This window comes from Kogia breviceps, chromosome 15 (assembly GCF_026419965.1).
Source record: "Kogia breviceps isolate mKogBre1 chromosome 15, mKogBre1 haplotype 1, whole genome shotgun sequence".
Taxonomy (NCBI): Eukaryota; Metazoa; Chordata; class Mammalia; order Artiodactyla; family Physeteridae; genus Kogia; species Kogia breviceps.
This window is the reverse complement of record NC_081324.1, coordinates 70,703,167-70,715,209: the sequence shown is the minus strand read 5'-3', so window position 1 is coordinate 70,715,209 and position 12,043 is coordinate 70,703,167. Positions and strand designations below refer to the sequence as shown.

General features: G+C 48.1%; 1 protein-coding gene across 14 annotated transcripts in view; it reads left to right on the top strand.

The window, feature by feature from the left end:
* The window catches only part of MYO18B (myosin XVIIIB), a 239,503-nt gene that overhangs the window by 179,689 nt on the left and 47,771 nt on the right, over nucleotides 1-12,043 (top strand). Inside the window, exon 40 of one of the 14 annotated variants that reach the window (XM_067015393.1) lies at nucleotides 3,153-4,731. The exons of the other annotated variants lie outside the window; for them this stretch is intronic. Coding sequence (XP_066871494.1) covers nucleotides 3,153-3,173 — 21 coding nt within the window. The 3' untranslated portion in view covers nucleotides 3,174-4,731. Of the gene's footprint in view, nucleotides 1-3,152; nucleotides 4,732-12,043 lie in introns of those variants that run through there. 14 annotated transcript variants of the gene reach the window in all.

Here is a 12,043-nt window from a genome sequence, read left to right as displayed (position 1 = left end):
GAGATGAGATATCTAGATAATAAAATCTATTACCAAAAGCCTACCTAGGAATAATTGGGTCTATTACTCCCTGACTTGTGGCTTTGTTTCTGCATGGAAAACAGACGCTCCAGTAATTAATCAGAATTGAAAGTTGCTAATACCAATTACAAATAACGCGTGGAGTCTGGAGATGGCAAACAGAAGAGCAAATACCAGTCTTGTCCCCAGAGACTTCATCAGTTGGAACTTTTGTCACCTTAGACTTGCTGGAAATTAGAGTAACTTAACCTTCCAAAGTTACTTAAAAAAAAAAAAAAAAAAGTGGGAGAGGAGACATTGATTGAACGGTGCAGGTGTACATTAAATTATTAAAATAAATCCAATTGGAATTGTTTAGATGAGATTAAGCCACACTTAATTGCATGTCAGAGAGGCTTGGGAAGGTTAATCTTCACAACTGAAAGCGCAATCGTTGTCCCAATTGGACATCTTCAGGAGATAGTGGTCCCAGGGAGCCCCAGATCAGACTCTTAATGTTCTAAATTCATTTCCAGACTATAATTTGGTTTGAAAAACAATTCATTTCTTTCTGGTGCCTTTTTTCTTTTTTTTTTTTTTTTTTGTCTTTTTTGGCTGAACTTAATGAGAAAGTAGATGGAGACCTCAGAACTTGAGGATAGACCAAGCAATGGTAAAGAAAATGGTTTTGGGGGGGAGAATTGGCTGATTTGGAATTGCAAGCATGTGGAAGTAGAAATGGATGAGTGAACCGGTCTAAATTAGAGCTCTTTGGGTTGTAAGTGACAAACCTTGAACTGGCTTAAGCAAACGGAGTTTATCAGTTCATCTAATGACGACCTGGTCCTTTACAGACAAAAAAAATTTGCTTACCCTTGCCCTCAAACATTGTTTGGCACATAGGCATAAAAAGTGCACGCCAAACAAAGGAGGAGCTTGACAGAAGTGGCAGGGAACTAGGAGTCAGGAGACTAGGTGCAAATCTCAGCGCCATCACTTCCCTACTGTGTGCCTTTGGTCAGGATGCTCACCTTCTATGTCTCTGTTATCTGATAAAATAGGGATAGTCACTGCAACTCCATCACATCATTTCAAGGCAGAGTTAATGAAATAATGCATTTCAATGCTTATCACAGGACATGAAGCAAACTCACTGTCACGTCATCATCATTATCACTGTCTTAATTTGTTCAGGCTGCCATAACAAAACACCATAGCCTGGGTGGCTTATAAACAACAGAAATGTACCACTCAACAGTTCTGGAGGTTGGGAAGTCCAAGGTCAAGGCACCAGCATGGTCGCATTTGGGCGAGGGTTCTCTTCCTGGTTCATAGCTGGTGCCTTCTTGCTGTGTCCTCACACAGTGGAAGGGTCTAGGACTGTCTCTGCCTTCTAATCCCATTCATGAGGGCACTGTCCTCATGACCTGCTCACTTCCAGAGGCCCCACCTACTAATACCATCAGCTGGGGGGGTTAGGATTTCAAAATATGAATGGAGTGGAAGGCTAGCGTTCAGACCAAGGAGCCATGACCACTGTCACCTCCATCATCACCACTACTCACCACCGTCACCACTCCCACCATCACCACCGTCACCATCCTCATTCTCATCACTGTCACCATCGTCACCACCAGCATCACCATGAGAGTGAGACCCAGAGCAGAGAGCACAGAAGAGCCCCCTCGAGAACAGGCAAGCTCTGAGCTTTAGAGCAGAGGTACAAGCCCAGGCAGTGGTTAAATCATTTCCAGTTGGACAGTTCTGGGAATCCTGTCCCCCACGTGCTGTCCCCACCCCACCCCCCAGCCCATCCCCCCGTGACCCATGGGTTCATAGATGCCTCCTTTTTTGTGCTCAGCGTCCTGGGCACCAGCTTCATTGGAATTCTGTTCTCTGCCCAGTCTTGCCTTGGCTGCATTCCAGGTAAATGACCTGGAGCCCATCCTGCTGCATGTCACCTCTGCCGCCTGCCTGCTCACATAATTAGAATCAACACATTCATTTCCCTAACAGCAGTCTAATCTTCCCCCCCCCCCCCGCCCCCGAAAAGTTTTCACGTGGAAGAAGAAAGGCAAAGACAAGCTACATCTGTCCTCGTTCAGGCAATTTGCAGCTGTCCGCAACTGACATCCACCCAGCTGGGCAGCCGAGCCAGGCTTCCTGTTCGCTTTTGGTGGGAGGTGATGCAGTCGATGCTGTTATTAAAGTTTGGCAGTGGTTTAGACATGCAGCGTCCTGCTGGAAGGAGGCTTATAAACACACACTCGGGGAATCCTTCAGGCTCCAGCCTTTTTGAGCTATTTGCTTGGAAATAAGATGGTTTTCACTTCTTCTGAGAGGGTGGCCAAACCTTACGAGGTTGTACCCAGTAGCAATGAAATGTGCTATGCCAGGGATCAGCAAATGTTTTCTGTAAAGGGCTGGTAGTAAATATAGTTTAGACTTTGGAGGCCATACTATGTCTGTCGCAAGTACTCAACTTTGCTGTAGCACAAAAGCAGCCAGAGACAGTACCTCAGTGAATGAGCATGTGTGTTCCAATAAACCTTTATTTACAAAAACAGACTGGCAGTGGGACAGATTTGGCCCCTAGACTGTGGTTTGCCAGCTGCTACTCTAAGATCTTTTGGAAGGAAAAGCGGCGTAGGGAATGCATAGCAGAACTAGATTTAAATCGTGGCTCTAGCCCTTCCAGACTGTGTGTACAGGGCAAGTCACCTGCTTTCTTTGAATCTCAGTTTCCTCATCTGTAAAATGGGCTCTGGGGTAACCTGGATATTAGAGGAGTGTCTTGCACATATTAAATGTCAATAAAGTGTACCTCTCCCTAGTACCCACCTCCTCACCCCCCGCCAACAAAGATTCATGTGGCCCCAATGGCAGTAATGCTGAAGTTGAGAAACCCTGCATTTTAGCTCAGCCTTCTTCAGTCCAGAAAATCAAAATCCACCCAGAACCTGTCTCCGGAGGCCACATAGTGCCCTTGAATTAGAGGAGTTAGCATTTGAAACCGTCCCACAAAAGTGGCATGAATAAGTGAGAATCATAACTAGCAAAATGTCCATTTCCCAATGGATGGGTGGAAACTTCCCGAGTCTGAAACGCCGCCAGGGTGCTCGTGTCTCTGTAACGTCCTCTCGCCTCTGCAGATGGAAGCCGGTCAAGTCTAGAGATCGCTGTCTTCACCTCTGGTCCTTATCACGCCTGGCCGCCCGCTGCTTATCAGCGCCTTTTGCTGTTTGTGTCGCACGCGCCGTCTTCTCTGACAGTAGCTCCTTCACCTGTTTCTCAGCGAGACGGCATTGTCTCTGGTCCAAGCACAAGGAAGGCCAGGATGGCCTTGATCACCAATACCAATATCTCTCTGGCCCTTGTTCTCCCTGATCAGTTCTTGCGGGGAACGTATCTAATAACACAAGACCATTAACGGGGGTTGATTTACCTGGGAGGGATTGCGTTCCCCGCTCACCCGAGTTCATTCGTGGTGGGACTTTGGTTTGTTGAGAACGCCCGCCAGGGCTTCCAGTTGTGATGAGGCCATCAGATGTGTCTGAAAGAAGAAGGAGATCTGAAGAGGGAAGAAGCAGTGTGATAAGTAATGTCTCACACGCGCTCAGCTCTTCGCAGTTTACAAAACGCCTGAATGCGACTTGAGCCTCACAGTATTCTGCGTTGGAGATCGGGAGGGAACTGATATTGATGGAGTTGAGGGGACAGACTCGAGGGTGTGCTCGTTGGTGCCTGGGCAGCAAGTGCGGATGTGGGGCTCGTTGCCAGGTTTTGAGTCCGGTGTGGGTCTCAGCCTCACCCCTGTGTTGACTCTCGCTGGCTGTGCCTACCTGGCATAGCTGCTGGAATGTGGTCACTTTGGTCACTGATGGCTTGGATGACTTTATTCAGGGGCCGTTTTCCGACTCCTGTATCTGTGGGCAGCGTCTGCAGTCTCTTGCCACGTCTCTCCTGGGATGTTCTGGACGCATATGGATGCTGACAGGGATGAGACCTAACCTGCCCGGGGGGGGAGGTTGGCACATTGGCAGTCGGGATTTTATCTGATGTGGGGGCATGTTTGTGTGACTTGGGACCTGGCAGGGATGGAGTGGGACAAAACACGAACATGTTCTGGTGGAGAGGGGACTGGAAGGATGTTGCAGATCATGTTTGGGGCATTAAAATGGCATGGCCAGTGGGGCGTGAGACTGAGGTCACCAGATGCCTAAATGAGGCGTGTGGGAGGGCCAGGAGAAACGGGGGAGTGGGAGAGAAGAGACCCTCCCCCCCCAAAAAAAACTTACTGTGTTTCACAAGGTGTCACCCGGTAGTTCTGAGAGCAGAAAAGAGGGCTGATGTTTATCGAGCATAAAACTTGCTGTGTTATATCCGACATTTCAAGCACCTTCCGCCCTGGAGTCCTTAGCTAGTCCCACAGCACAGTGATGCTGTCAGTACTCCCACTTTACAGATGAGGAGACCGAGGGTCAGGGAGGTGGGTGACAGGCTTGCTCATAGTCACGCCGCAAGTGGTGGAGCTGGGTGGCAAGCCCATGTCTGTGTGAGTTGAAGACCTGTGGTGGTCAGACCCGCTGCATATGCCCCCCCCCCCACCGTGAATGTAGAGCTGGGAGAATTTAAAGCTGAATATTTATGGGGTGACTTCTAAGTTCCAGCTACTACATTAGGCATTTGGGATATTAGGCTGAGTATAGCCCTACTCATAAGGAGCTTAGTATAGCAGGAAATTAGAAATTGGAAATTAATTACAATCTGATGGAGGTGTGTGCTTCACTCAGTGACTTGTCCCAATCCACAGAGATGAAAGTGGCTGATTCTACCCAGGGGAGCCAGAGAGGCCATCCCAGAAGAGGTGGCTGTGGAATTGGGTCTTGAGGGATGAATAGGAGTTCACTTGTCAGAGTAGGGAAGAGCACTCCAGGTGGAGGGATGGTAGGTTCAAAGGCACCGAGGCATGAAAGGATACGGCATGTTTGAGCACTGTGGGAATTACTGATGTGTGGGTACACTGTTGGCCGTGGAAGGGGAGGAACCTTGGCAGGTGAGTTGGAAGAAAGACTGTGAAAGCCTTGATAGGCTCAACTGCACAGTCTGGACTTGGGGAGGTGAAGAGGCACTGAAGGCTCTTAAGCAGGAGAGGACTTGGTTGGATTAAAAAGATTCTCCCTTGGATGCTGTATGGAATGTGGATTGGAGAGGAGGCTGGATTGAAGAGGAGGACCAAGACGATGAGAACCCTCAGGAGATGGTGATGAGGACCGAATTTGCAGGGGAAAGAGGCAAGAGATAAGCCCACTGTGTTGATATGAGATACTGTATTTGAGGATCAGAGAAGGGGCCAGGGGTACATAGGAATAAGTTGTTCTCACACTTTAACTTCTTTGGATGCAAAACCTGAGGCCACTTGAGAAGTTTCAAAGTCCGGTTCAAAAGTTCAGTAATTCAAAGTTCAGAGTTTCAATAGTTTCTCTATTTCTGCAGTCATGTGGGGTCGTGGGCTGGGAAGATCTATGAGCTTCATTTCCATTTAAATTGAAATAAGACATGTCAAAGGTGGCTTGATAATTACTGCCTGGAGCAGTGGCCCTCTGATGGGGGAAGTATGGTGTCGGTGTACATGGTACAGAGAATTTCCGCATTTGAGGCTTAATTACGTTGATAGAATTATTTGTCGGGGAACATCAGGTGGCACAGATATGTCATATTTGCACTGGAGCAGAAAAACCGAAATGCCTTTTTTCCTTTCTGCAGGAAGCAGCTGGGTGGGCAGCTCTGGGAAGTGGGGAGCGGGGTGTTCGGATTCACACCAGGTCAGGATGTCTTTCTGCGGCTGGAGGTTTTGTGGGGGCCCTGCGGGTGTCAACCTTGAGGGAGTTGCACTCCGGTGACAGTTCTTTGTCCCTTTCTGAAGCTGCTGCAGCAGAAGTCACAGGCTGGGGCGGTTCTAGGGCTGGGAGGGCTACGAGCTCTGAGTAGTTAGAGCTGTAAGGAACCTTAGAGAGGTTTTTAAAAAGTTTTTTTTGCCAACCTTGTGACCCTAAGACTCACCGCCCACTGGTGCCCTGAAGCCTGCCCTCCCCACTGCCATCCTGCTGGCTCCAAAGACCCTCAGCCACACTCCCCTCTGTGTGTGAGGGTCTCATGCCCTTCCAAGGAGTGGCCTTTTGCCACTCCTTTCCCATCAGGAGAAACGTGGGACCACAAGAGTCAAGTTCAGAGCCCCCTTCTCACACCTGTAGCCCCAGCCCGTGGCACTGTCACGACTCGAGTCGCTGCAGCCGGGGTTTAGGCAAAAATGGCCCATCCGAAGCGTGAGAACAGAGAAAGGAGAGAGGCACACGCTTGCTGACAGAGAGATGACCTGGGTAGGAGAGACTCCAGTCCCGCTCTTGCCTGCCAGTGGCCCAGCAACCTTGGCCAGGTGCCTTCCTGCCCTGAGTCTCAGTTTGGGCCCCTGGTATATGGCGTGTGTGTCCACAGATGTTTACGTGATGCGTGGACGTGTGTAGCAAATACATCTGAGACTTTCTGCAGGCCGGCTCTTTATCATCTAGAACAGCCCAAGTTACCTAAAATATTAACTTTCCAGAAAGTTATAAAGACCCTCAAGTAGTAGCTGGGGGGGGGGCATTTTAAAACAATCAGCTTGAAAAACGAGAAGAGAAATGAAAGACAGCAAGCAGCCGCCCAGCGCCCCACGCGTTCTTCTGCCTGGAGATACCGGAGAGTCCTGGCAGGGCAGGGGCGCCACGGTCCCCTGCTTGTCTGCCTGGTTGACTCCATTCTGCCTTTCCTATAAAACTTTTGCCCCAGTGCGTGCCCAATAGATGCGTCTAGACACACATGCAGAAGTGAACACAGGATGGAGACACACCAACATAGTCATCAAGAGGGGCTGTCCCCGAGGTAACAGACTGAAGAGCAATTTTTAATGTTTTTCTTCCTTTGGCAACTCTATTTCCTAAATTCTGTGTAATGAACCCCATTAGAACCAGAAAAGAAAGGTAATGCTATCTAAAAGAAAAGTAAAAGGTCACGCGGTGCTACATTAGTTTGCTCGGGCTGCGGTAACCAAGTACCACGAACCGGGTAGCTCGGGACAACAGCAACGCATTGTCTCACATTCTCGAGACGAGAAATCTGAAATCAGGAAGTCGTCGGCAGGGCCTTGCTCCCCTGAAGGCGCTAGAGAAGAAACTGTCCCATGCCTCTCTCCTGGTGGTTTGCCGGCAATCTCTGATGTTCCTTAGATGATAGATGTACCTCTTGAATCTTTTGTCTCCACGCGGCACTATCCCTCTGTGGCTTCACATCATCTTCCCTTTATGCGTGACTGTCGCCATTTCCAAATTTCCCTCTTCTCATAAGAGCACCGGTCGTATTGGATTAGGTCCCTCTCTCACGACCTTGTTTTAACTTGATTGCCTCTGTAAAGACCCTGACTCCAAGTACAGTTGCATTCTGAACTACCGGGGATCAGGATCTCAACATACCTTTGGGGGGTGACATTGTACAACCTGTAAACAGATGTGCTCCAGGAAACGAGAAGCAGCTCAGGGTTCCTACAGGGTTTTCCTTTGTGGGTGAGGGAGTCACTGGAGATGGGGCCTGTGGGTGCAGAGGTGTCAGTGTTACTGTGAGGGCCAGCCTCCAAGGTGGTTCTCAGTGGTCCCCATCTCTGCCTTCACACCCCTCTGTAGCCTCCTCCGTACTGTATCGGAGTTGGTCTGTGTGACCAGTAGATGGTCAGGAGCAGTGGTATGTCACTTGGAGGCTAAGGTTATAAAAGGTCTTCGGCATTTGCCTAGCTGTCCCTTGGATCACTTGCTCTGGTAAAGCCAGCTACCGTGTCATGAGGACACTCAAGCAGCTCAGTGGGGGCCCTCGTGGCAGGGAACTGAGGCCTCCAGCCGATAGCCATGTCAGTGAGCTTTCTAAAGAGGACTCTCCGGCTTCAGGGCGGCCTTCAGACAACCGTAGCCCTGGCTGACATCCTCACTGTAACATCATGACAAATCCTGTGTAGGTTTCCCATTGCTGTTGCAGCAAATTACCACCAACAGAGTAACTTTAAAATAACATAGTTTATTCTCTGATAGTTATGGAGGTCAGAAGTCCAAAATGAGCCTTAAGGGGTTAAAATCAAGGTAAAAGGAGGGCTGGCTCCTTCTGGAGGCCCCAGGGGGTGATCCATTCCTTGTGTCTTCCAGCTTCTAGAGGCAGCCAGCGTTTCTTGGCTCCTGGCTGCATCTCTCCAATCCATGATTCCATCATCACAGCACTGTTTTCTTCCCCACTGACCCTCTCACCTCCCTTTTATAAGGACCCTTATGATTACATTTAGGGGCCACCCAGCTTATCCACATAATCCAGGATAAACTCTCATCTTAATATTTTTAATTTAGTCACATCTGCAAAATTCCTTTTGCCATCTAAGTGAACATATTCACATGTTTCGGGGATTAGTACGTGGACATCTTTGGGGGCCTTATTCATCCTACCATAGACCATGAGCCAGAACCACACAGGTAAGCCACCTCTGAATTCCTGACCCACAGAAAACCATGAGAGAGAAAGGTATTTGATATTTCAAAATGACTAGGTGTTGAGACAATTTGTTTTGTAGCAATAAATAACTAATACAGACAGGGGATTGTAATCCAGCATTTGGTTGTAACACTTGACAATCGTAATTCTGGATTTATTGTAGTGTTTTCCTTGAAATATACAACTAGAAGAGTGTGCAAATCTTAAAAGTGTGCAGTTGGATGAATTTTTACAGACTGAAAACACCCTCATCTGTTTTTAATAATGAAGCCTGGATATAGCCCAGATGCCTCTGTGCTCTGTACCAGTAATTCTCCTGTTTGCTCTCAGATTCATTCCCACCGTTTCTCTGCTGTGCTCTAAACTGTTTTAAGAGCTTGCCTTCTGGTAGGTTCAGCCTAATGAACGGCAGTGAGGGACAGTTGAAAGACAGGAGGAGTAGAGGAACCAGGGTATTTCTCCCTCTCTCGCACTGCCTTGCGGGTGGGGTGGGGTGGGGCATCCCTGACTGCAGCCCAGCCTCTGTAATTCCGGATCCCATTTGGGATCCTCCTCCCTGACTGCAGCTCCCATTGGGCAGCCCTGCCGTTGCCCGTTGGATGGCCCAACTTCTTGGCTTTTCCTTCCAGCCCTAGGTTGGCAGTGCCTTCCTGTAGTTGATAATCTCTTCTGGCTTCTCATCTTTTCCATCACCTGAAAAACCAATTCCCTATATTAAATTCCTTTGGTTGAATGATCTAGAGTGATTTCTATTTTCCTGACTGATACAGGCTCCTTGGAGGCATTGCATTTAATCCTTCTGGCTTCAACAAAAAAGTATCAGGTTCACAGAATTCATTTTCTGAAAAATGAGGCTATCCTCACTATACAGTCCCTGCAGGTTTCATGTTTTCAGAGTCTTTACTTTGAAAGAAGGAAATGGGAACCTTTGTTATGTATCAAGTACGTGCCACAGTATTAGGTATACCAGATATACGCAGTTTTACATTATTTCACTTGTTCCTTGCAATATCGTTTGTTGCAGAATATCACTGTCATTTTAACAGATGAGGAACTGAAAGTAAGGAAGGGTTAGTAATTCTTCAAAATTCACATAGTGCTTCAGGGTTCATCTCGTCCTAAAGCCAGAGCTTCTCCTGCTGCTCCCATGTTGTTGGTAGTTTGCATCTCCCCCTCCCCGCCAGCCAGGGTCCCTCCCTAAGTGTGGTTGGGCTTCAGCTTCCCTCGGTTTCATAGAGCACTCATCAATTTTCAAGGAGAAATATCAGCCCCACCCCCCACCCCACGCGCCCGCAACCAACGTATATAAGTGTCTTTTTTGAGGATTCAGGAGGCATTTCCAGGAGGATTGAGATCATTGGAAGTGTGGCAGAGTTGGGAGTTTCAGTTGATGCTGGTGGATGGAGCACAGGGCAGTACTGGGGTGGAGCACTTAGCTTGGTGGTTCAGAGAAAGGACTCAGGCCCCACGTTGCCTGGGTCTGTGCAGTGATGGATTAGGCATGCCTGCCACAGGCGAAGAAAAGGACAGGGGGAGTCGTGAGGTGTTTCCTGACCCTTTGGAAACAGGCAGGCCTGAGCTTGAACCTATGTGTCACTGTCTAGCTGGGTGACTTTGGGATCTTTGATGAGTCTCTCTGTGTCTGTCACCACATCATTAAAATAAAACACTTTGCAGGATGATTATGAAGAAAGGACATTGTCTAGGGACAACTGCCTTCTCCCTAGTCCCCTTCCAGCTGGAGGTTGGGCTCTTTTTCAGTCTTAAATAAGAGAATCTGATGCATCACTTGGGGTTTTCTAAGGGGCACCCCGACTCTTTCCCAAAATGGGACTGAACGCTTCCTGGTAATGCTCACTCCGTTGCCAGTATGGCCTTGGAGCTCTTGCCAGGACCCAATGCACGGGGCTTTTACTTTCCCCCATAGCCTCCTTTTCTCCCAGGCAAGTGACCCTTGGACAGTTTGAATGAAACAACGGCAGTTCCTCATAACCTTGCTTTCTGCGAAGACTCCCCCCAGCTCTGGAGACACAGGCATCCTTGGATGAAGCAGGAGCAAATAGAGGCAAAGGGGAAAATAGCTGTGGGCTGGGGTCAGGAGACCTGGGTCCACTCTAGCCTGTCATGTCTTGGGTGCATGTCCCTGGGCAAGTGACTTAACCTTCCTGAGGCTCAGCCTGCTCATCTGTAAAATGGGGATAATGAGGCTGCCATGAGAGGCATTGAGCAGGTGGACCAGGGGGTTGTTGACTGCAGTGCAGAGAGAAATGAAGTCCTGTATCTTTAATTTTCTGGTAATGAAAGTAAATCATATTCTTTGCAGAGTATCGGGAGAAGTATAAAAAGGGGGGGAGAATCACCTGGTATCTCACTGCACAGAGATAATAGCTCTGCTAAGTGTTTGTTGTAATGTTCTCGCGTTACTTTTGTTTTGTTTCGTTTTGTTTTGTTTTTGTGGTACGCGGGCCTCTCACTGTTGTGGCCTCTCCCGTTGCGGAGCACAGGCTCCGGACACACAGGCTCAGTGGCCATGGCTCACGGGCCCCGCCGCTCCGCGGCACGTGGGATCCTCCCGGACTGGGGCACGAACCCGTGTCCCCTGCATCGGCAGGCGGACTCTCAACCACTGCGCCACCAGGGAAGCCCTTGCGTTACTTTTTATGTGTTTATATTGTACGTGATTCTGAGGGTTTTTATAAAGATTACATGAGATAAGGTTTTTTTCAAATATTTAGTAGCACTCCTGCCCATGTAAGAAATAGAAATAAATACGTTTATTTATTAACTATTCACAAATACTTACTAAGTATGTGCTGTGTGTCAGACTGGGAATATTTGTGTGTATCTGTAAATACACATGAGAACACACATTCACACATATACATATTTATGTATTTATATTTATACATTTACGTTTCTATATACTACATGTATACCTTATATAAACGTATATTTATACATATCTACACAGCATATGCAGGTGCGTATAATTTTTTCTTAACACCAGGCTCCGTAACATGAAGTTTCTATTTGTCATTAGCACATCAGAAAAGAATAACAAGGTGAATTTTCATGAGGTTTTGAGGATGTTTTGAGATAGTCTGATCTATAATATAAACTAGGTGAAATTAACTTTGGGAGGCCTTGCGGGACACCTCCAAAGTTTAGAGAGGCAACGTCCAGAGCCGCAGAAAGTGACATAGGAGAGTCCTGTGCATCTGCAGGCAGGAGAGGGTCCTCTGAAGATTGAGATGCCCGGGGCAGAGAACCTAGACAACAGTTTTAAATATTAGCCTCTAATGGAACATCACAAGAGGAGATGATTTTAATTGCGGCCACTAATTATCGTACAAACTGCTCCCAACACGGGCAACTCCACACAGCACGTTCCAGGGGGAGCAGCTTGGGAGTTTAACGAGGGTTGATGACTGACTCACGCGATGCAGGGGAGGCTGGCGCGTACACATACCTCGTAGTCTTG